This window comes from Scleropages formosus, chromosome 2 (assembly GCF_900964775.1).
Source record: "Scleropages formosus chromosome 2, fSclFor1.1, whole genome shotgun sequence".
NCBI lineage: Eukaryota > Metazoa > Chordata > Actinopteri > Osteoglossiformes > Osteoglossidae > Scleropages > Scleropages formosus.
Genome location: NC_041807.1, coordinates 8,324,526 through 8,350,039, shown reverse-complemented (window position 1 = coordinate 8,350,039; position 25,514 = coordinate 8,324,526). Strand labels below are relative to the sequence as shown.

The window sequence follows — 25,514 nt, the reverse complement described above, 5'->3', positions numbered from 1 at the left end:
TGATTTAACAAAACATTTAGCATTGCACCTGCGATAGTTTCACAAGAGCTGTTTTAATAAATATAACGGCACTGTGACAATGTAACAGGCAATGTGACCATGTAAGTTAAATATCTGCCATTATATCCAAAATAAACATGCATTTGGTTTTATGCAGATCTGTGTGTTTGTGTAAGTAGATAGTATAAAAATAAAACAAATGAGAATATCTGTATTGAATACACGTGCAACCATTTTGCTGCTGAACAAGTTTTTTCTAGTTAATTACATACGAAGACAATTTAGTGCATAAAAGTTAGAAAGGAAACGTTCAATTTTATGGTACCACAAAAGCAGCGAAGTATGCATTGTCTCAGGTAGTGTCTGTTTCACCGTTTGCTTTTAATCCTTTGACTTCAAACTTCTTTGCATTACACATAGAGTTTTTTGTTTTGCGATAGATGTTCTGTTGCAGAGTGTAGTGACAAGATTACCACAGAATTGGAAGCAGCATGTAAAATTGTCCTTTTGCTATTAAATGGGCAACAGGTGGCATAGTGATTAGAGCTGACACCTTGAAATCAAAGGACTCCAGTTCACATTCTTGCTTATGCGGTTGTAACCCTGATACCCGGTGCATACCCTAAATTACTACAGTGAAGCCTATCCAGAGGTAATTCTAAGTAGATAATTGATGAATGTAGCTTTTCAGGTTGCCTTGGGGGAAAGTGTCAGTTAAAAGGATAAATAAAAAGTTAGAAATATTAAAATTACTTGCGAAACTATTAATTTGCATTTCACAGTCAGTCTCTATTTATCTCAGGATTACAGTACTTTTCTTGTAAAGATCAACGTTTGTGCACAATGTTAATCATCACAGAGTTCAAACAAGCTGGGCCAGTAAAACTGGCTGCACCTCAGCTGTATCGAGCAATATTAGCAAAGGTATCTACTCATGTCCATCTCCTCACTTGTGGCTTGTTGTTAATGTGGTGCATACCAGTGGAATAACCTCAGGTTAGGAACTGTGGTAATCGTCAACTGTTCAAAACGTTGAAAGCTGGTATTGAGGCTACAGTTCTCTGCTGCAGTGTCTGAATGCTTCAGGTGCCACAAGATTTTTCTGCATTCCTCTACTGCCTTCTTTATACGTATTCTGATGGTGATGATGACTCCCTGTAAGTGTCATGCTTGTTCATTCATAAGAGTGGTGGTGGAGCACAGCCATTCACTGGTCGACATCCACATACCAGGAAAGGGAGAGCTCAAAATTCCTTGACATTGGTTTTGTTTTCAGTTGCCTATAGTCATTTTATTTCTTCAAATATTTCAATTTAATATTGCAAACAACTTCACAACATACAAAATGAATTATATTAATCCAGAACATGTCAATGAATAAATTTTATATTTTTATATAGTTTTTTTTCTCTCAACGTGGGGATAAAAAAATAAACAGCAAAGCTTTGACAACAGCACCTTGACATAGTATGTAGTTCCAACATTACCTTGAGAAGTTCAGAGCAGTAAACAGATAACGTACTAAGGAGGAAAGACCATTTACCATTGAAAATGTAAATGGAATGTTTCAGTTAGAATTTGATCCATTTTTTCCAAAAGTGGACAGTTTCTCAATTCACAATCGAAGCAGCATGCATTTTTTTATTTAACTCTTCCTCACTTTTTATTTCCTTATTTCTCAGATTCTTGGCAACGTAAACAAACCACAATGTCTTGAGGAATGTAATATAGTAATTTAAATTGTGCGCAAATGACTGATTAGGTATTTTAATTGTTTACAAGGTCATGAATATGTTCAATAAATAGACTGTAGTATCACTTTTACTGTATAAACTTCATCTTTTTTACATGCAGTCCAGAAAATTTTCATTTGACGGAATAATTTACCCTGTTATGTATATACACAAATAGATATTTCTCTTCTCTTTTTTAAACTCTCCATAAAATCTATACATTTCTTTCACTATCTCCCCCTCTTTATGGTCAATGTGCATACACAGGAAGTGTCTATCCTAATAAATCGCCAACCAATTTTTTTTTTGCTATCCATGGTGAGCGCACGCACGTACGACTGGGTTGTCCGACACTGGGAGTTGTAATGCCGCTTGTCAATCCCCCTGCAGCCGTCCTTTGTATACCCCATGGGGTTGCATTTGGTCTCGTAAAAGTATTGCTTCAGCTGGCCTTTGGGCACCGGGACTTTCTCCAGGACCGTGACCGTCTGGCCTGACATGTCTATGGCAGTCTTTTTGTCGACGGCGGTCACCCACTGGCTAATACTGTCACACACGCTCAGCTCACCACGCCGTGCGGGGTCCGAGTGCCGCCGGACCCTCATGGACATGTTGGCGGCATCCAGGTAGTTTTTGTATTCCTCCAGGAGGAAGAGCAATGGGGGCTCCAAAGGCACTTGGTTGCTGATCACCACCCGGGATCCAAACCCATCGACATCGTCGGGCTCCGCCGCTGCTCCCACTCCCGCCGCTCCCAATGCTGCCGCTCCAGGACCACGGCCTGCCGACTGCGCCTCTCCTTCCACTTCCAGCAGCTCCTCGATCACCTGCTCGAATGTGTCCGTTAGGGACGGCAGCCCACCGCGCTGGGCCCCGCCTCCGCTCTCTGGAGTCCCGTGGCCCCATGCCCCTGCTGTGTCTACCAGGTAGCCCTCTGCTCCCTGCCCCCGAATCCCGGTGGCATCTTTCATGGGGGCGGCTTTCATGCAACTTAAATATGAAATAACCATTGTAAGGAACAGGATGGTCATCACTCTTCTCACCTGGTGGAACTGGACACAAATGGGAGGGGACAAAGGAAGAAGACACCATTAGTGTGTATGGGTACAGTTCTCACAAAGTGACAAACCTGTAACAAACACCACGTGACACCGTCGCATCACTTTTGGTTGTTGGTACAGAGTACTATCTTGGTCAGGTGCTCATGCATGAGAGCTGTGGGGTAAACAGATCTTAGGCCCACAACTGCTTTCAACAGCGATGCAATGTACCTTCTCCTGGGAAGCCATTACTCAAGAAACATGGCTGACACATCTTCTCCAGGAGCTAAATATGGCAGCACCTGAGGCATCATTAGAGGAAGTGTGAGCAGGGCATCGGGAGAGTATCTCCTCCCCTAGAGGCTTGCTGAAGGTCCCACTGCAGGCCACACAGCACAAACCCACAACATCCGCCACCGTCCCACCTGCACAGCCACCCATATTGGATCTCATTGGTCCAAGTCATGCGTCGTGGATAAAAAAACCACTCTATTTGAAGATCCATGCAGCTGCATCATCTGCACTTTTCATTACTATAGAACAGAAGTGATTCTGAAGTCCAGAAATTACGAGCTCTCATTTATTATAAGAAATAATACCAAAATTCACTTGCAAATACAACGAAGGGAACAAATACAAGAAGGCAAACCTTAAACTAGCTGGGAAATTCTATGTGAATCCTGCCTAGAATATATAGTGTATGGCATTAGTTTTTAAGCTGAATTGAAAAACATGTACAATGTTAATGCTTAGAGAGAATGTATATTTCACCTGCAGTATAAACACAGCTTTTAAAAAAGCCCTTTTATTGGAAGAGGTCAAGAGGAGAATTTGGTTCTTGACTTTGACATACCGAAACTACTTTTCTGTTTATTTCTTTGTACTCTACTGTAGCTGGTGCTTATTTGGTAACCAGGCTTAAAAGCATAAGAACACAATCTGTTAAGTAAAAATATACACATCGGCTCCTCCTGCTTAATCTTAGGCAGACGGAGAGAGGAAGTTTATTACCTACCATGGCCCTCTGAGTCACGAGGAATCATAAATAGCAGAGCATCTGTGAAGATCTCTGCAAACTCAGAACAACCCAAGCCCACTTTCAGAGAAGGCTTGTAAAAATAAGCAGATTGCACACACTTCTCATATTGGCTCAGCTATACATAGACAAACTCAACAATGGACTAGACGGTACAAATCGCCCATGTAAAGGCAACCAACAAATTTCGTGGAAAGGAGACTGCAGAAAATGGCCATTTAAAGAGCATTTGTTGCGTTCTTAATTGGTATCTAGGGTTGCGGTGATAATTTGCCAGTGCTGCAAAGACTACCATGGAGATAGCATGTCTATAAATAGGCCAGCTGGGAGTCCCATAGTCTCTGCTCAGAATATTATGCATCCCATTAATGAGCTACTGCACAGTTCTCGAGCTTCAGACTCAATGACAAGTGCTTTCAAAACAGAGACATCATTCATATTCGTGTGCTGATGACATCTGTAGCCAGGCGAGGCACAATGAAATCCGGAAATGTCGCATATTTGGGCTGAAGTGGTGTTAATTTAAAATATGCCCTTATACATTGCTTTCTCTTATCATTCCTTTGATAGAAATCATTCTCCTATACTAGTTTGATCTTCAATAACATGCTTATAAAAAGTAAAATTTCTCACTGTTCTGGGTTAGAGTTTACACACTGGAACCGTATTCTGGTGAAAATGCTGCTGCAGTATTTAATCCACTATTTTTCACCACTTCCAAAGGCTTTCTGTTTCTGATGGGGCTAAAACATCTTTTTGAAATCCTGAAGGAGTCGCAACAATAAAGAAAGAATCTTGTTCTGAATGAACGTGGTTTTGATCACGTACGCTAAAACAGCACTGCTTTTCAAAAGCCCCACTTCTGGAATGTCAAAACAACAACTTCATCATCCGCCAGTGGCGCAGATGGGCCCTGGATTAGGTTAAGAGAAGACAGTGGGTCCGTGAAGACCCCTGCACCAGACAGCTCGAAGCTTTACTTTATAGTCCCCAATAGGCCCTTCAGCAAGAGGCACTGACTCCTGTGAAAGATCAGTAAATGAGGATGCGGCGAAGGGCACAGCTTGTCTGCATAACGAGATTGCTGACGCTAACACCTTCTGCCCCATGGGGGGTCGGGGCCGGTGGGCGGAGCAGCCTTCCTGTGCACCACGCTTTCCAGGAGTTTCTCTCCGGGAACAACAGATTGTTATTTCGTTATAACTTGCCTATTTCCTGTTTCCATTAGGAGAATCAATATGGTTTATGTTCCCAGTCCGCATCCTGTTAAATCACAATCAAACCAATGAGTCACTTTATTGCTGAGAGACTGCGCGGAATAATTACAGACCTCTATCAGACAACAGGAAACCAAAATCCGCCAGTAACTGAATTTCTGCTCATCTAATATATGAAATGTAAGTGCATCTTCAGTTCCGAATTGGATTTCGAAGTCACAATTGTGGCCTCTCGGTAAATGTGTGTGCATGTGCGTGCGCCGTGTGTGAATGGAAGAGGCAATTTTCCCCCTTTGTCGTGCAAAAAAATGCAGCGCACCATCTGAGGAATGCTTTGGTCATCTAAAATAGCCATTTCAATATTTAGTTTTCAGAAACTCGTGCTGTTTTCGCACAGTGTCTACGTGGACAATATTTTGAGTACCAATAGAACATCACACGCAACATTAATGCTTTCTAAGCACAGATATGTTAATAGCACTAGCTGCTATGGACCTGAACTTGCAAAACAAAGTTTTTTTTATTAAAAATGTGGAGCCAGCTTATGAAGATCCTATTGAAAGTCTAATGTACTTCTGTCACCTGGTGGAAAAAGGTCTACAAATTCTCTCTGAGTAAGAGTGGTTCATTGCCCCAACCCACAATGCTTTGCATTTTGAACAGCTAGTCCCTAGCTTATTCTACTTCCTGTGTTCTCATAAGATGAGCAAAAAATTCCTCACCGCTCTTTTGCATGAAGTCAACCAGCCATACGTTTCGATGCAGTGCTCATTCCTACCAAATTCTCTGAAATCTCCACGACGAAAAGCGCAGCGTCTCACTCTGTCATGGCATGTAGACTTGTGGGACAAAGCTATCCAGGAGGCTTAGCCAAGCCGACGGCAGCAAACTGATCCGGAAGCTTAACTTGGGCAAAAGGCTACTGGTATCATGCAGACTAATAGCGTAAGCCCTGCAGAACACAAAAAAGGTAAGTGGAAAGTCACGAGTATGTTCTTCATCGCTCCTTTCGTGGGAGTTGTTTTCAGAGGGGCAGGTAGAGCTGGATGGTTGAGTTCTTGTTGGGTTCCCAGGATTTATGTGATTTCTGAAAGACCTTTCTCCTACTCTAGGCTCCATGCTTTGGAACACGTTTTGGGCAAAAGCAAAGATTAAAATTAAATCCTTTCATGACAGATATGACATGCTCTCTCAACACAGAACGACGGTGCTAACACGTTCCTTCTCTCCTACACACCCAAACACAAAGCTGCTCAGATATTTTTCTCTTATTTAACAGAAAATTTTCATGCACAGGCTAACCCATCTATCAATCAACACGGAACAGGGTGTACTCTTATGACCTTTGACCTTCCCTGAATTCAAATCACAGTTTACTCATTTGAGACATCCCCCTGTTGAGGATACACTAGTGTTAATTTTGTTTTAACAGAACAGTTGTTTACATTCCAAAGTAGTAATAAAAACGCCCGGCTTTCCCTGACATGCTGAAACAGAAAGACATGTACGAATTCAAGAATGTGTCGCACATACTTCTTGAGTACAAATCCTACGTTGCCTGAGAAATGGCTAGACACTGACACAAAACACATCTAGACAAAAACAGTGTAGACTGTCTCTGCTCAACATACCATCACCTTGCTTTCAGCAGACTCCAACTGGGAGTGAGAATCTTTTTTGGTATCACTAGCAGTTTTTTTTAAATCTGGTTTATTAAAATGGCAAAACTATCTTTTTCTTATAATTAAGTGGAGGAAAAAAACTGGTAAATACCATGTTCCTTTCTGAACAAATATTTAAGAGGATCAGTTTTTACTTTTGTTCAACTGAGAAGATGTCCATACTAACATGACCTAAAATCTATCTATCTATCTATCTATCTATCTATCTCCAAACTGGTGCTCAAAAATCACTCTGCTATAGTATGCCTAGTACCCACAGTGGTATGTGTATATTTACAATGCCTACAGTATATATATTTAGATTAACAAGAACGGTGTTTTCGCTCCTGAAAGTGTGCTTTTTCTCAGTAGGGAACAGTGCTGAGTCTCTGGTCTCCAATCACTTAGTAACACAAACCAGGTGCCAAGGATATCTTCCTGCAAATATAAACGGACTAACATAGGTGCATTCTTGGTCATTCCATTGGTGGACAATATTAACTGCAGTCATGGCAACAATAATGCCAATAACAAGATACCTTTATGTACAGAAAGTCAGGCCACTCACCATTTTCTAATCTGCTCACCAGTATAGCTATGTTTGTTTATGGAATCAACAAAATTAAGCATGTTTTCAAGTGTACAACAGCATGGGACCTACAGCCTTTTGTCACAAGTCAGATTCTTTAACAACAATGCTTCCCCCTTCAGCAAATTAATATTTCTCAGAAAGAAGTTTGGTTCAGCAGTGAAAACAGTGCTTTGGAAGATGCTCACAACTGTACTATAAATGTTGTTATGTAACAGATAGTTTGTCTTACATAGTAAGGAAACAGAGCATGAATGAACATTCATTCTGAGAACTACATAAAAACAAAAATACATACATTTCATGGCACAAGGGAACATTGTACAAATCTCCAAATGACAGCAAAGTCCTTAGCAGCAATCTTCTTAAACAACAGCTATGCGAAGTGGATTTAGAGAGCAGGTGGTTGGCTTCCCTCAGGTGTACGACTCACAGGACTGGTGAAACATCTGCACACCGGTGGGAGAAACCTGATCACACACCACCCTGAGAATGACCCAGACACGCTTACATGGTGAGCACGCTCGAGCAGATTAGTGCAAAACTGTATTTACCATGGTACCCAATGTTCAACAATTACAAGGTCATGTAAAATTTCCCGTCCCCTCAATACATGTTGCAGTAATCTACCTGCGTACTGGTTTCCAGATCTATTACAGCGCTGGACCCGATTATGAACCAGTGTGGCAGCTCATCACATATTCCCCTGTGGAGGTTACTGTGTGTAGCAATAGACGTCTCATCTTTTTAAAGGAATAGTACAATTCTGGCTCATCCCAGTACATATGAATTCTTTGAGCCATATAGATTATGTTGTGTGTCTGCTTTTAAACTGAGCAAACTCAAATTCTAAATAATAGGCATATCTGCAGTGGTTTTATATCTTTGGGTATGTGATATTTTTGTATACATGACACAAATGGACATACAGCCATGGATCTGTTTCCCTGTATGCAGTATGTGAATTAAGAGAGGTACTTCACAACTATGAAAAAGTGCACCAAAGCATTGTCTCCATCAACAGGTGACCTGGAAGTTCACTATTTTGAACATTTATATAAGCTCAGTTAAACGCTGGTTTAATCTTTTAGAAGGCCAAAGGTCTTCAAAGGTGGTCCTTTGCTTGAAGCAGTTTAATGTCAAGGTAAAATATAATAATGCTTAAAGCTTAAACTCAACCCATTTTCCACTTGGCCAAGAAAAAATAGTTTGAACGAATCTGCAATTTGTTCATAGCTAGCACACTGCTCGCTAGATAACGCTCCGATTTCTATGGAAAAAAAAATGTGTTTATGTACATTTACGAGCTTTGTTTTGATTTCCTTCCTTTCGCTGCAGAGTGAAGCTAATGAAATAAACACACAGACTCATTATTTGGGATAATTGCTGGTATAATGACACGTCTTCATTCAAGAGTTCAGCACCGAGCCATAGCAAGGCAATGCCTCTTGGGGGCAGTGGTGCCAGGCTTTTCATGTCATAGCTTGCTGGGAAATAAAGGGCTCTTTCCGCACACGTGTGTTTGCGTGTCTGTCTGGAGGTGCAACAGTTCATTCAAAAGGAAACAAGCACTAAAGTACTAACCAGCACTAAATATCAGCGATACTGGAGTATTTATAAGGACCACTGGATTGTGAAACAGCTAAATATTAACAAACCCATCGAGAAACTGAGATGCACAATCACATAAAAATAAGGGCAGGTTACTTGAAATGCCAAATCAGTAAGGGAGGCAATCTGGGGTATTTTCACTGATGCAAAAATGAGTAGCACTGATGTGGGTAGCATATTTTGGGGTAAATTTTAAAGCAAACATGCATTTAAACAAGAAAACGTAAATTTGTGATCTTCATATGTCGGCAAGCAGAGTTGGGGTTCATACAGGCCATCCTGATTCTACGTTTTTAGCATGATAGGTCTAACCTCACTGAAGCGCATGTTTAAACGTTCAGCTTGAAGTGACAGAATGACACGCAAATTTGGATCCACGTGTCGTGGCTTACGTCTCGGACCATTCCCCCAGACAGGAATGCACAAGAGCGACGGTGGAAAGAAACCAGGCAAGCTCTGATGTGGGGTCATAGCCAAGCTTTGGGAGACAGATGCCCCCTACATTTACATTTATTAATTTAACAGACACTTTTCTCCAAAGTGACTTAGATCTTATAGAAAATACAATGTGTGCATTACATTAGCAGAAAGACAGACACAGATGCAGATGCGAGATTCTTAAGTACAGTTAGTTTCTTTCCACCATATGAACCAATGTTCATCACATGAGCAGTTGCATAAAACGTTATCCAAGTATCCACGATTCCAAATCACCTTCTTAGTTATTTTTTTTTAGATATATATATAAACATTTACATTACCGTACAGGAGTAGCTTTGTAAAAGTTTATCCGGGCATGATCTTAAAGTTATAGTGCATGAACATTTACACCTTACATGAACTTACCCCCTCCCTGCACTCAACCAAGTTGTTTCCACACAGAGGAAGAAGTGTAAGCCCATTCTGTTGGCTTCAGTGGACACACTACTCAGGTGCCAGTGAGGCCATCAAGGCCCAAGCTCCTCCCCAATGCACTGTCCCTAATTCCTGAAGGAACATTGTACATGCCTACTGTGAAAGGCCTGCACTTTGTATTTCTGATGGATTCAGAACTCTGCGATCCCTCTGAGGCAGTTGTTGAGCAGTAAAACACACAATGGACTACTTACTGTAAATTCTCATAAAAAATAAGGACTTTCCATAAAATCCCATTGAATAATACAGTGAAATGCGATATGGACATGGAAAAATGGAGGCACTACATGAACTACAGTAGAAAATAAATTTCCCTAGATGAATTTAATTTACAATGGGAAATGCTTAAAGGGTGTTGATTTTTTTCACATTTCTTAAGATGCTGTTCTTTCTACACTTCTGTCAATAGTGGGAACTACAGCATTTTCAGTCCTCTGCAGACAAAAGGTCCGAAGATCAAACTTTAAAAACTCAAAAAAAACATAAAAAAATTGCCCTGAGTGTTGTGGACCAAACTCGTGCTCAGAACTTTGATGTGAATCATAACGTAATTTGTGAAACATTTAAGATTTACTTGCCAACTTGGGCTTTCTCAATCCTCTACACAACTGCCAGCATTAACCCAGCATCTTAAATACATGAATAAGAAGCCGGAAATATTACAGCTATCAACAGTGGATGCACATTCCATGACTGAAGGGCCAGATTGTAAGATTTTCCAAACTTATTATTGAAACAGCGACTGGGAACTTCAGCACATTTTCTAAACTTAACCCCTAATGGCTAAAAGTAAAAAAAAAAAACACACAACCGTTTATATGAGGAAATTAACGCTTCCACCGTTTATATGAGGAAATTAACGCTTCCAAAACGTCAGTTACCGCCGAAAGCTTCCGCTAGATGGCGTGTTTGCCCACCATAACTGTCAGACTTTCAAAATATTGATATTTAAATATTGATACACTGGGTACATAAAAGCATAAATATATTTGTTTATAATAGAACATACGCATAACATGCGTATTGTAATAGCTCAAGACGCAAATAATACATAGTAAACCTCTTGAAAAATCACGTGGTATAAAATAGGGGCAATAATAATAATAAGACGTGGAAATACCGTTTTTCTGTGCATTTGAAGTCGGATCATTTATATGAAAAGGCCCGTTTCTTAAGTTTAAGTGGAATCCCAAGTTAGATGTCCAGTTAGTGGCGACAAATATGGACAGAGAGAGAAAGAAAACGGATTTCCTCGACGTTTGACCAGTTTTACCTGGTTGAGCAGAAACATCCAAGGGACGAAACTTGCTTGGTGAGGGAGACGAGAGAGGACGAAACTCGCGAGCCGCCGGACACATATGGCGCACTTCAAGGCGCCGCTCGGGATACATCATAGACGCGCAAAATCGTCCAAGTCACACAAGTGGCGAGACCCCGAGCAAACCCAAGGAGAACGCTTCAAATCCCCAAATATATAGTCCTCAGGAGGGCATGATTAAACCGAGCTTTACATCCACAGACCCCTCACGCCCCCCCCGCCCCCTGCGCATGGTGGACACTAACTGTGCGTGTCTGGACGACACATTCGCAGCTCGAGTCATCCCGGACATCAACCGACACGGTCTCGAGCTCGAAGAACGTGTCCACAGCCCCTCGCCACACGCTCCCCTTCTTTACCCATAATTGTAGCCTAAAAACCCATACCTGATGATGATAATCTGACGACCAGCGCGAGCGCCTTCGCACATAATCCACACGGGACGGGTCAGTTTTGTGGCGACAGGACGGTGCTCGGGACACGCGAAATACTTCGCGCAGAAACTGACTGGAAGAAGCTCCTCAACTTCCCCACGAGTCGAGTGCAGGACAGATGAGGCGCGCAAACTAAGGCGCCGCGCGTCCCCGCACTAACTTGCGCACTACAGGTTGTTGGATCTCCACCGTCCAGCGTGTCTCCGTGACTTCTGGACACCACCCCTTCTACGAGCTCTGGAGGACACAAAGAGCAGTGAAGTTTGTGAAAGCCGCCCCAAACCTACCTTTCAGCGGTCAAGTTGTGAAGGAGCGCATCAACAAACGGGAGTCATTTGGATGGCTTTTTTTTTGCGCAGTTCCACTATTAATTGTGCGGCTTCCTTCGTGTTGGGATTGTCTCCTCAGCTCCTTTGGAGCAAATAATAGTTTTAAATTATTGATGGTGGAAATTGCACGGCTTAGGTAATGGACTCCAATGACTGAGCGGGTCCATTGGAGATGGGTTCAGGCAGGGAGACCGCATGCTCCAGCCTGCGTGCTGCTGCGCCTTCCAACTAGAGGGTTTCGCTCCCCCTGCAACTTCTCCAACCATCTACACCATGACGTGGCACCATGTGACTCCACCACACAAACCGAGCGCTACTGAATGGGACGGGTTCGCATTCATATGAGGATTTTTGCATTGCCAATCAATGGAAAGGTAGAAGAGCATCTACAGAGCTGCTCTTGCAGTTGGAAAGAGGAGATGTTCTTTTGGGGTTCCTGGTCCAGACTCAGCGTTGAATATTGAGATGCTGAAAGTTCCTTCTAGAGCTCCAAACAACAAGTATCTGCTTCAATTGCTGTCCACTGTTCCTTTCTACATTATTCTTATGGCACACACACTGTACCATAGTACATCTGCCTGCTTTATATGCATAACACGGTCCAAGTATGTTATTCCACATTCAATAAATTGAGGAAACCGAGGAGGTTTAAACCTGCATATGTAAATTAAGCAAGAAATGCATGAATTCAATGTTACTATAAAATTCCCAGGGAAAAAATGAGCTACTTTCTCCTCAGTTCCTCAGCATGGCTGACTCAGCTTTCCTCACCCACAGCGCAAACCCTTGTTGTACGTGTGGCAAACAGCTGCCCCAGTTTTGATTTCACACGGTGCCGCTCTTCTCAGAAGGCCAGATGAAGGTGAAATTAAACAGGGAGGAAAGTTTCTCACCTTCCAAGCAGCCACACTTCGATAAACTGAAAAGGCTAAGTTAAATTATGGAAAATAATTTTTTTTTTTCCTTTGACCTCAATGCTGCTTGGTCTGAGAACGCTGCACACTACAAAGTTCTAGGATCTGCAAAAAGTTATGAATAAGATGAAAATGTACTGTTCATAATAAAAGTGACGCATTTTTAATTGATAAATATAGTTACAGGGTTAACCAAAGTGTTTCCGAAGGCCAGTTAACCTGGAGCAGACATAGAGAATGACACTGGGAGAGGGTGTGTGGGCAAGACCTAGCGGAACTATTCAGGTATCATAAGCCTAGTTATGTGGTCCTGCTCTGGTTGTACTACTGCACTACTCCAGTTGTACACCATGCAGCTTGAGTTCTGTGTGTAATTAATCCCTTCGGGGATTCATGATTGATTCATAACTGGTCTAAACTGTTCTTGCAGGGATCAAAGCCTCAGATACCCACCTGAACTCCTTGTTGTGTAGTTTTTAACGAGCCGTCTCTTTTTGTTTACACGTTCATAGCAAACAGAAAGAACATTTATGACTCTAGAAAGTTACGAACGTTTAAACCAGCAGAACAGCCATCCTTTAATTTCCTGGGGTTTTAGGATGTATCCAATGTTTTCTGTTGGAGGCAATTCAACAGATGCCTTTTGCTTTTGCATCCAAAACTGCATTGAATCACTATAAAAACAGAGTTCATGACTAAAGGTACTGACATTTCTAGAATAGGAGTCCTTCAATATATTTTAATAAATTTGTCCATTTGTTGGATCCACTCTGCAACCATACAGTTCAAGGTTCTTTAAGGCAAATATCACTGGTTTATGTTGTGAGCTCTGTTTAGAGAAAAGCAGAATATAAAAAATAATTAAAAAACTAACTTGTAAAAGTTGGGTTTCAGTTTTTCTCACCCTATGAGCAATTATTACCATGTGTCTGTTGATGTACTGTAACTTTTTATTTGCAATGAGGTCAAGGGGCAGCAGCAATTTGATCTCAGCTGGCTGGTACCTGCTCACACCTGCTTAGTGATTCAGCCCCAGCAAGGGGACGTGCAAAGATGAATATAGTTGTCCCAGTGGAAAGCAGGAGGTGAGAGGAAGCTCTGGATGGCAAAGAGTTGCATCAGCAATCTCGGAACGGCACGACGCTGCGAAAACCTGCGTGCAACACGGTCGGCTGCTCTAGTTGAGTAGTTCATAGATAAATCACTTTGCATCTCATGAAGAAAACAAAAAGTATCATAACAAATGTTGGTGGGAAAAGCACTTCCATGGGAAAGCAAAAGAACTTCAGATGTATCTACTGAATACTCTTAAGTGAAGGTGAAGTGAACATTTGGTAAACATTTCACCATAAATTATAAGGTTGGGTAATGCAAGGGGCAATAGTGAAGTAAGACTCAGGTCTGAGATGTTTTAGTAATGGTATACTATACACGCTATTGAGGAATCCAGTGATAATAATGATTGTAATGAATATTTCCGAAAATAAATGTGATGTTAACAGGCTAAGTACCTTGCTACAATATATAGACAATAAAAAAATCCACACCTTTCATATTATATACATTAACTTTGAATAAAATTTAATGTTTTTTTAATTGTGAGTACAAAAAATACACAGGACAACATTTAATACAGTAATTTACCTGCGATAAGGTCACTGCTGTAAATTGTCATCCATTATTCTACATGTTCGTTACATTTGTGCTTTTGTAAAGCTTTCAGCATAGCATAAATATCTAACCAGTTGTCCTGTTTGCGGCAATGGTATTTTTGTCCTGTATTATTTGCATGCAGTTTCCCCAGAAGAGGGCTGTATATGACTTATTCACACTTATGCAAATGAGCTATTCTAGCAACTACTCTAAAATGTGTAAAAAAGAACTCAGATGATATCAGGGTTTTCCCAGCTAGTTCTGCACTGGAAAATTTGGCTTGGAAATGTAAGAACACGGAACAACGAAGCCTATAATAATTTCCAACAGTTTAATCCCTAGGCAGGTTTAAACGAATGACTTGCTCATCTAATCTTTTTATTAATTACCATGTATAAAGCTGACAAGGATTTGTATTGCTGTCAAAAAAGGACTGGCAAAAAATATTTGTCACCTCATGACTATTGCAGAACCTCAAGGAAGGCAATGAGTGTGCACTGTGACTTGAGCAGAAGAGAGCACTGCCCCAAACCTCTGGCACACTGACCTCTTGCAGGGTATGGAGTCACACGTGCTCATACTGTTTTCTGTACTCACACGCACACACTGACTGACTGTACTGCTAATTAATTAACGAATGGAAACTCTGCTCACAGACCAAACTCCTTGATGCAGAGCTGAGTTCATATGACATCTTGACTGAAACAAGTCTTTGAACACAGTGAAATCTGCCCGCTTATTCCTGGGGCCATCAGCTTGTCTTTGAATATTTACCCCAAAATGTGGTCTCAGGCCTCCTGTTGTCCTTTAACCTCTTTGGAATGTATTATCTTTGAGATGATAACAGTTCACACGTGTAGGACCTTCATATTCCAAACCAAACACATCATAAATCAACGTGTTGAGTGCCCCTCCTGCTTTAGCTATGCATAATGTGCCTACAGTAACCCTGAGCCGCGAAGACCTCAAATCTGCTGGATATCGGGATAAGAGAAAATTTGTCATGGTATAGCTTCTGTGGTTCCATCACTTGCCGCTGTTATTCAGCAGGTCTAATGTGAATAAGTCCATCTATCCAAGAGTAGAATTTGGCAAATTGTTCTAGCGTTGATGAGACTAGTTGAAGATCAGTGTGTAGAAACTTCTTTCCTAATAACACTCAGTTAATGACCCTCATCTATCCTGCTTTCTTTGCAAGCCACAAAGCTTGGAACAAAATATTTGACCAGGAGAATGTGCGTGAATGTGACTAAATGTCACTGTCATATCCTTAAAGATGGCAATATTTGGCAAAACTGTGCCTGCCTACTCAGCAACAAAGGCGGTTTAAGCACTGGTTATGATAATTATACCTTGATGTTTCTAAATTTCCTCAGACTACTGTTTGCCAGATGCTGATTTGTCACAGCTGCGTGATCTTAGACTCTCCCCATACCATCGTGATAACCTCTGTTTAAGCATGTACATTAAGATTCCAATTATTACCAACTGACTTTGAGCCATGTGAGTGGGAGGGGGAGGGGCTGTCTCAAGGAGGTATCATCAATTTTATGCAAATAAGTCCAGTGATGAACTGGGGCTATAAGCCTCGGAAAAGGGCACCGATTTAATGGAGGCCCAGTGGAGGAAAATAACATGCACAACTGCACGTAATTGTTCATGACTCCTGGGACTCCAGTTGTTTGTCAGGGGTACAGCTCCCCAAGGTGAGATGCCTTTGAATGCAGACTTTTTACTATACGAGCACATCTAACCATTTGTTATGAATAAGTCTGAGCCGTACAAGTGCCGAGAAACATCGCATGGGGATTAGCGTGGACAACAGACCCAGGAGTGAGAAAGAGACTTTCATGTGAATGAAAGTCCACCAAGGTAGCTTTGTCATCATAAGTCATAATAATTCCCACCTGATCCTAAAAATCCTCTGAATCCTGTTCGATGATAGGTCGAGAGAGTGTTGCGTGTGGATGCACGTCTGGTATGTTAGCACATCACACCAATGACTCATCCCTCAGCATAATCACACATCTCGTCATTTTTACAGGGCAGAGGTAGGGAGGCTTATGTATTGCAGACAAGCAGATGGCGAATGGGTAGCTTTGTCTTTTGACTAAAATAAAGCATAAAATACTTTCAAATAAAATGTGGTATTTAATCATCAAACAATTATATATGTTGACACAGTTCCCCCCCCCCCCCCCCCCGCCTTCACAGTCATTAGAATAAAAATGGACATCTATGTACAATGAAGTAATGAAATAATACATGAGGGGAGTATTGACAGGCACTTAACATAAATGAACATAACTGAACAGAAATTGCCCATGCACCTACAGACAGACATGTATTGACACAAGGCTGCACATACATACCTACGTGTCAAGTCAAAAGGGACTACAGGAGAGCCTGGTGGTGTTGTTGCCAAGCACAGCCACACAGGATTGCAAATGACAACTCTTCGCTCACACGGGATGAGGGATGTGTGGGTTTTGCAAACATATCTAAGAGCACCTCCCCTTTTACATATGCCATACAGAACACCTGCAGGTGGGTGGACAGCTGCCCGAATCTGCATGACCGTCATACCTGCTTTAGAGAGCTATGTCCTGGATCATCAGGGTCAAAGGCAGCACATGCAATTCCCCAACAAAACCAATATCACACACTGACACACACAGACACACAGAAATACCCAAACTTTTAACAATTACAGCTGCTGTACAATAGAGGGAAAACTGGAAAAAAAGAAAGAAAATAACAATAAAATAAAACCCAGAAACTTCATGGAGAAGCCAACAGTAAGCAGTGCTGCCCCTCTCAATTTTGACAAAATTTCGTAATTTTTCAACAGTTTAACCCAGACTGCTATATCGTGGGAACTTCAGGACTGACCCGTTTACAGATGCGCCGTTGGAGCAGAAATGGTTACGGATTTCGAACTCAAGATTGTCATGTGGTGTTCTCTAAAGTACGCACAAATAAAACACAAGAGCGCAGCAGAACCGTTTGGACGGAACCAAGGAGTCCATCATCTGCGATACTGATCGATGTTGATCGATCCTGATGAACAATCGATATCATCATGTCATCTGATTACTGTAGAGAACGCGATCTGATTCAACGTCGCCGAGCAAATATTAGAAAAAAATATATTACTCGTATGTTTTGGTTATACTTCCAGCAGAGTATTATTATTGTTATTAATTCATTTTAGTGCACTGTTATTAATAAAATATTGCACTAAAAGAATAATTCGATTTTTTTTTCTTTCGACAATCGCTGGAAAATATATATTTCTCCCTACGAACCACGAACATCCTGCGGAAACCATCGACTTACATCCCAGTAAAGATCTGAGAACAGCTTCTCCCACGGGAGTTTGGTGAATTATGAGTGAAATAAAACCGCACGGCTCTGCGGATCGTAAGAGTGGGAAAAAAAGCGCTCGAAAAGGAGAGGCGCCGCCGCGGGTCTGTAGCCCTTTAAAAAGTTGGTGGAAGCTGAATCTGAAGGCGAATCTGAAGCTGGAGACGAGAGATGGGATCGGTAAACGGAGAGCTTTCTGTAGGATAACAGTCCCCGCTCATCTCAGTCATCACTCCCCGCTTCCCATAAATGAAATGAAATGAAAAGGAATAAAATCAAAACCCGTTGAAGTACCGCGCGCACCGGCGTTATCGAAACTGTATCGGCACCATTTGATATGATCTCGAAGGAAACCTACCATTTTCAGATTTGTTATTGACGCCCACCCTAACTCTGCAGAGCTAAGAGTGGGGAACGGAGGGGGTGGGGGTATGGGGGGTGGGGTGGGGGTTGGTCAGGGAGATTCTCGGTAAGATAACACACACAACCCCATTTATGGACCGCTCCGATGACGTACATTGCAGAAAGTTCTATAAAAAACCCCTCATACATACAAAGTGTGTCGTGCCACCCCCCTGCCCGCCCCCCCAACTCCCCCCCGCACGCCCACACCCTCACCATCAGCCCACGTCTAGCTCGCGCTCTCCTATGACAAAATATGATATCCCTGTAAAAGGAGAAGAGATGGAATAAAGAAATAAAAAAAAATAATATGAATAAAACAACGACTTAAAAACAAATGTGGACTTTAGGGACGATAATAACGAAAATAATATTTGGCCAAGTTTTCTGCTTCCAGTTTCAGGTTGGATAATTTTTTTGCTACATATTTATTGTAGCAGCGTCATCAGCAAAATTAAAGACAAACGCGGTTTAGCCGAAAAGCTACGATAATAACAACTACTAACTGATAATACATATAAGGCTGAAAATATTGTAATACTAATAGATCCGAGGGGATTTGAGAGCCACGAGCGTACAAGTTGAAAACCAGTAACACAAATAATACAAATAGATGCACTCGAGGAAAATGTACGCGTCAGCCAACGAAATGCAAAAAATTTGGATGAAACACAATTATTTAATATTTCAATGCAGAATGCATCAATACCGAAAGGTCAAGGAAATTACAACAAGTTGAATAATAACCAGGCAATTCATAGGCAGTGGTGTGAAATCTCGTTAAAACGCCGGACCGCGTGAAACGGGTGTTTGTTGTTTAATCAGGGGAATCGATCTGGATTAGATTCCTGGAAACAGACGCGGAGCACAAAGGAGAGGGACGCGCAGAGCCTCCATCCATCCCTCCGCGCACCCCGGCGCAGCGCTCCATACATCTTATCTCTCCATCCATCGACCGCGTGGCTCCACAACTCAACACTCACTTTATCGCTTATCTAAAAAAGAAATGCAGAAATCTGAAATGTTGCTCGGAGACTCCCCCCAAAAAAGCGGACGATTTTAGTTTCGTCTATTTTTTGCGTGTTCTCGCTTTTCTATCTTTAACATCTCTGCTGAGCCAACCCCCTTCAGGCAGCTTCCCCGTATCTGACCACGCCTCTCCCGACTTTTACTGCATATGTAAAATAATAATAATAATTTTAAGAGTAACAATAATAATAAAGCACACGCGCAAGCACATATAATTTTCACGACAAATTCGGCTTCGTCAGAAGGTACAAAACACAATTCCTATATATGAGAAAATTCAGTTCCGGTTGGTGCATTTGGAAATAGGATAACAGGCGCGCGAGCGGGGACAAAAAAAAGGGAGGCGGGGGGGGGGGGGGGGGGGGGACGGTGAGCGCGCGCGCGCGCGCAGGTGGTGTACCACAGGGCTGGAGTAAAAAAAAGAAGCGCAGTATGAATGAAACCGAGAAAGCGCCCGTAGTAAAAACACAAGAGAGATATCAACGGCATGACAGAGGGAGGGCGGCTGGGTGGATGGAGGAGTGGGTGGGTGGGTGGTTTCGTGGGGTGATGCTACAGCCACGGATCCACAGACACGAGCGCTTTCCACCGCTCGCCACAAAAGCAGATCAATTCCAAAAGTATAAAATATTTAAACGTTTATGTCGATACTATAAATAATGCATATAAATAGACATGCATAACGAGACGACAGAACAGTGGGATAAAGACATAAAATAAAAAGACGTGTTAAATTTACACGATGCAACGCACGTCCTGTGTAATCTGGTTTATTTCCTTTTAAGTTTACTTCTTATTTCTATTTTCGTAACCCCTTCCTTCGCACATGACTAGCAAGCACCCAGCTTTTGCTGATCGCACTTATATTTTATCGAAGATATGCACCATATTAAGATGCAGGAAGACAATAATCTCTATATTACGCATAAAGTTCAATTTACCAGTATAATAATCCATTATGCATGTAACCCCTAGGGCACAGGAATTTAACATCTCCTGTATTCAGATACGTACCGAGCATATTGTTTTGGTAGATGAAACGTTTACACCGTCAGGCATGCAGATATTGTTCAGAGCTACAACTTTATGCGCAAAAATGCGTAAAAAAACAACAGCGACGTTTTCAGATGTGCATACAAGCCCAAGTTTATTTTGCTTAGGAACTAAACGAGCTGCTCCTTGTTCACCAAGCCATGTCTTATCATCCAGCGTTCACCCTCAGCACAGCGGTAGTAAAAAAAAAAATGAAGAAATCAAACTTCACCTTAAAAAAGCAGAACACAGAAAAACAAGAATGGACACCACACTGACCACAGAGACGGCGGAGCGGTCGACCAACGGCCAGCACAACGGATTAAAATGTATGCTTTTCTTACCTGCCTTTTTTCTTTTTTCTTTTTAAGAGATGAAAACCACTATCAGTGGTCAGATCTTCAAGACCGACACTTGCATTTCCCAAAGTTAACGCTGCACACCGAGCAGTGCTCGGCAAAGGAACGCTCAGCGCGCGCGGAGCCTCTAAGATTTCAACTTTCTCATGCTCTAAGTGGCGACAAAACTCCAAGCGCACAAGCGAACCAGCCTTCGGGTTTCTATGTCTCTCTCTTTTCTTTCCTCCTTTTTTTTTTACATCACAGGGCTTCCAGAGCTTATCAGAAAGAGAGAGAGGAGAAGAAGAAGTAGAAGAAAAAAAAGAAACAATTCCCTAGCTTTGGCAAAGAACTGCAAGACTTAAAAGTTGATGTCCACTCGGGGGTGTGCGTTTTTAGTCCGCTGCGTTCAACGGCTCCGATGCCTCTGTCCAGCGTGCTGAAAGCATACCACAGCTAGGGTTACCAAAGGCAGCAGAAAACCTATACTTTTCCTTAAGTGCCACTTGATATTGCTTTAGTCTATGGCTTTCCCCACGCCTTGTCACGTGAATATTTCCTTTGCCAAGCCCGTCCTGTTAATATTTGATCACATGTCCGCCGGACCCTTTGCAAACCACAAAAAAAAAAAAAAAAAAAAAAAAAAAAACTGTACTTACTTATCCCCCTCTAAATGGGACCTTTTAAAAAAAGGCTCCTCAAAATTCTCAACAACACCCCAAGAAAACACTCCCGCTGCCGATGATGTTTTGTTTGCACTGTTAGGGTACTCTGCGGTACACAGGGACATGCCTACACATGTTGCACTTCATTGTCATTGCACTTGGTAAAAAGGAGCATTATGGATGTAAAGAAATCCGCAAAGACAGCACAGCACACAAAAAAAACAGAAACCCAACCTCTAGCAAACAGACGCACAGACATGCTGCATTTTAAAGTTGCAGACAGCCTTGCTGGCAGTACTTCCCTCCCAAAAGGTTCTTAACATTGAGCCCCCCCCAAAAAAATGAGTCCATCACCCAGCTGAGAAACATTTTCAATCCTGTTAAATATTCCTCATAAGCATTTCTGAGTAGTTATTCCTGTTAAGGCTTAGCATCCAGGCTACTTACCATCTCCTCTGAGCTTGTCTTGGAGATAGAAGTGTCTTAAAATCCACTCACTCCAACAGATGCTGGTAGGTAATGTGTCTTGTTTGAAGGCATCATATGAGAAGTTCTGCTGTGCTCAGTAGATCGCCCACCACTTCTGTGACTTATGAATCTAATAACCCATTGCAATACCGGCGTGCTTAAACTCTCCAACACCTTGTTGGTCTGTACCGGCAAGGCAAACAGTAACCTGCTGTGATTTATGGGAAAACCTATAGATTTACGCAATGGCTTTCCTCTGACCAAACCTTTTTTTTTGTTGGTTCTTACGTGATACCAATAAATTGCACTTTATGAATGGACCGTCGTTTCCATTCAGCGCAAAATCTATTTTTTTGTTCCTGTAAGTTGCACTGGCTGCCAAATCTCAGGATGAATGGAAACTTGCCACACTATTCTACATAAACTGTATTGATGGGGGGTGTCTGACGACTGTTACGAGGCTATGCCAGAAGTGAAATCTCCCGTTTTTAAGACCAACTTCTGACAAAATCTTTTAATGCAAATGACTGGGTGTGAGGTAAGAAAACCCTTTTCTGTGCCCCTTATATAAGTAGCACTGCGTCCCCGGGGGACTTGTTGCTGCTTAACACGCACTTTCAGAATCTTTTCAGGATAAGGGGAAAAAAATTCTAAATATATTTACACTAAAATACTTATGTTGAGCTTAATTTCTGAACAGCAGCAGCAGCAAAACTTCGCGTTCCAGGCTATTCTAAAGTGCAAGTTTTACCCACGACTCCTCAGTTTTGCATCCCACCCTTGTAAACATATTTATAGTAAACTTTGAATCACGAATTCCGACTTCCAACGCATGTCTGTTTTCTATTAAAATTCCGTCAGCTGCGAGTTGAACACTCAGCCATCTAATTGTTATTCAGTGACGAAGTTCAAGGCATGCATGTGCGCTAGGAATGTACTGCTAAGTAACATGAGTAATAGGTGATATTTGCCAGTTTCATGGCATGGATTCGCTGTATCAAGGGAGTTGTAAAGTAAGTGACACAGTGTGGTATTAATAACTTCCTAGAACAGAGCAATTTCTGCATGAAGTTTTTTTTTAGTATCTATCTATCTATCTATCTATCTATCTATCTATCTATCTATCTATCTATCTGTCTGTCACGAACAATGAACATGAAGAATTTTGACTCCTTTTAAATATAATTTTTTATGTCCTTAAATGTGCTAACTGTTAAGTGTCCACTGTCCTGAACTATGGCAGCCTGCTGAAAAGGCACATTCTTCACCAGTCTGGATTTTCCTGATGAGCTGAATTTGCTTTTGATATTTACATGTAACCTATAACAACATATGTGTTAACTTCAAAAAACCTTTTTTTGTTGTTTGGCGCAGCAAATCAGAAATCACATAGGAAGAGAGGTCTTTTACTTATTTTTAGTTTCACCTAACTTTTTTTAAAGTTAGTCTGAGAAAATCAGCATGACCACTGGTAACAAGTGAGTTAATGTAAAACATCTTTGACATATTTCTGAATAGGTCTGCTTGGAGCTGAAAAGAAGCATTTCATTTACATTTACACTTATTCATTTAGCAGACACTTTTGTCCAAAGCGACGTACATCTCAGCAGAAGTACAATTTATGCATTACATTAAGAGAAGGAGACATAGCTGCAGACATGAAAGTCTCAAGCAAACCTAGTTTGTTACCTACCACTTGCTGCATGGGGGTTCATCGATCGAGTAGGTGCATAAAACACAGGATAGACAAATCTCGATACCCTCCCACCATTTTTTTTTCTTTTTAAATATTATAAGATACATAAGGGGGGGTGCGGTGGCATAGTAGTGGGTTGGACCGGGTCCTGCTCTCCAGTGGGTCTGGGGTTCAAGTCCTGCTTGGGGTGCCTTACGATGGACTGGGGTCCCATCCTGGGTGTGTCCCCTCCCTCTCCAGCCTTACGCCCTGAGTTGCTGGGTTAGGCTCCAGCTCCCCATGACCCCCATATGGGACAAGCGGTTCAGACAATGTGTGTGTGTGTGTGTGTGTGTGTGTGTGTGTGTGTAAGATACATAAGATAAATATTATAAGATACATTTCATGGTATGAATGGCCAAGAAAGACCAAGGAAGCCAAATCATAGAAATGCACTGACAGATCTTTAGAAAACAGGAAAGCTCAGCCACTCAAAGCTGGCAAACATGAGGACTAAGATGGACTCTTTGGCCAACACATGACACTGCAGTCCCAACACCTGTAAGAGTAGCCTAAGCATGCCAAAGGAGAATGAATAACCTCAGACATCAAACCTGACTAAATGGTATCCATGGCAAAAACTGAAATATCCAAATGGTGTTGAACATGAAAACTGGATCATTTCAGCCACTGTGTTGTAGTTATTTGGGGCTATATACCTGCAACTAAAGCCTTTGATGCTACTAGGAGACCAGAGTCCCCAGGATGGGGGAAGGGTGGTAACAGGGTGGCAGAGTACACCCTCATCACCATGGTGAAGGTGAGAAAGTAAGGAAGTCACCATGGTGAAGATGTGAATGTCAGCTAGAGTTAGTCAGTTTCGGAGGGTATAAGATACTTGTTTAAAATATCTGAGGTCAACAATGGTCCAATCCATTAGGTATGTCATCAACAGTCTAATGAACGTGAATATAACAATACACCTTGTCAAAAAAATGAGTAACCTCAGTCTCACAGAGTATTTGCTAGGCTACAGTCTCAGCACCCCGATGCTTTTGTGGCCGTTACCGGAGATTTAAATCATGTTTCGCAATAACTTTGTACAACAGCTCACCTCTGTGTGACAAATGAACTATTCAGCACTATTGTTAGTTCATCTTGTTACTGATTGTATTACCGTTTTGTACAACTTGCACTTTACTGTTGCACTACATACTGTTTTAATTTATTTAATATACTTTTTATTCTTTTATTTTTCCAACAGTATACATAATTGCACATATATTTTTATCTTGTATTTTTAACTTGTATTTTTCCACTTGTTTTATATGTTTTTTAAATATATATTGCAAGTATTTATCTGACTTGTGTTCTGCTGCTGTAACATAATAATTTCCCGTGTGGGATCAATAAAGTATATCTATCTATCTATCTATCTATCTATCTATCTATCTATTTGTATACTTGTCTGTGGGTGGGAATCCAGTGGAATTATTTACAGTTCTGGAAGACTGGCATAAAATAAAGAAATTCCTTAAAAAGTTAAAAAAAAAAAAACAAAACAAAAGCAAACCAAAGCTCGAGTCAATTCAACTCAGGTAAAAAAAGAAAAAACAAAAACAGAAAAACAAGAGTCCTCATATAAATGTATAAGAAGTGTTTCAAACTATAATACATTGTGACATACAGTATAATAAAAAATATTGCTTTTTTTCACAAAATTTTCAAAATAGCCATCGCCATTTGAAATTTTTAAAAAACTAAAAGGTTTTACAAATGTTAGACAGGCCTGCAGAAAATATCAGAAGAACAGGTTGGTATGACCTGTTGGTTTGGGTTCAGAAGCAGCAATTTCTGAGTCCAGGTTTTCTATCACATCTTCAGAAATTACTAGATAGTAAAAATAGTTTATTAACAATGCATACAGAGTTGTGAGAACTTTAATCCATCTTAATTTCCTGTTTTAATGTAATGATAATCATTTCTATCTTGGAGACTAAATCATTATTAGATGTACATAAAGATGTTATATGGCACTACCACTGCCACGCCCATGCTGCTGGTGCAACAAGTTACACCTGGGAACCAG

At 41.3% G+C, this 25,514-nt stretch overlaps 1 protein-coding gene across 4 annotated transcripts; it reads right to left on the bottom strand.

Annotated features, from left to right (window-relative positions):
• Positions 1–1,671: 1,671 nt before the first annotated feature.
• Positions 1,672–20,698, bottom strand: LOC108939297 (brain-derived neurotrophic factor-like). Of its 4 annotated transcripts, none has more exons than XM_029249682.1 (2): positions 20,624–20,698; positions 1,672–2,785 (listed from the first exon to the last, which is right to left on the bottom strand). In XM_029249682.1, the coding sequence occupies exon 2, from the start codon at positions 2,762–2,764 to the stop codon at positions 1,964–1,966; it is 801 nt and encodes a 266-aa protein (XP_029105515.1). In that variant the 5' UTR covers positions 2,765–2,785; positions 20,624–20,698; the 3' UTR covers positions 1,672–1,963. The 4 variants fall into 4 exon arrangements, with proteins under 4 accessions (XP_029105515.1, XP_029105512.1, XP_029105514.1 ...); XM_029249679.1 differs by lacking the exon at positions 20,624–20,698 and adding an exon at positions 11,842–12,140; XM_029249681.1 differs by lacking the exon at positions 20,624–20,698 and adding an exon at positions 11,507–11,764.
• Between the last annotated feature and the right edge of the window lie 4,816 nt (positions 20,699–25,514).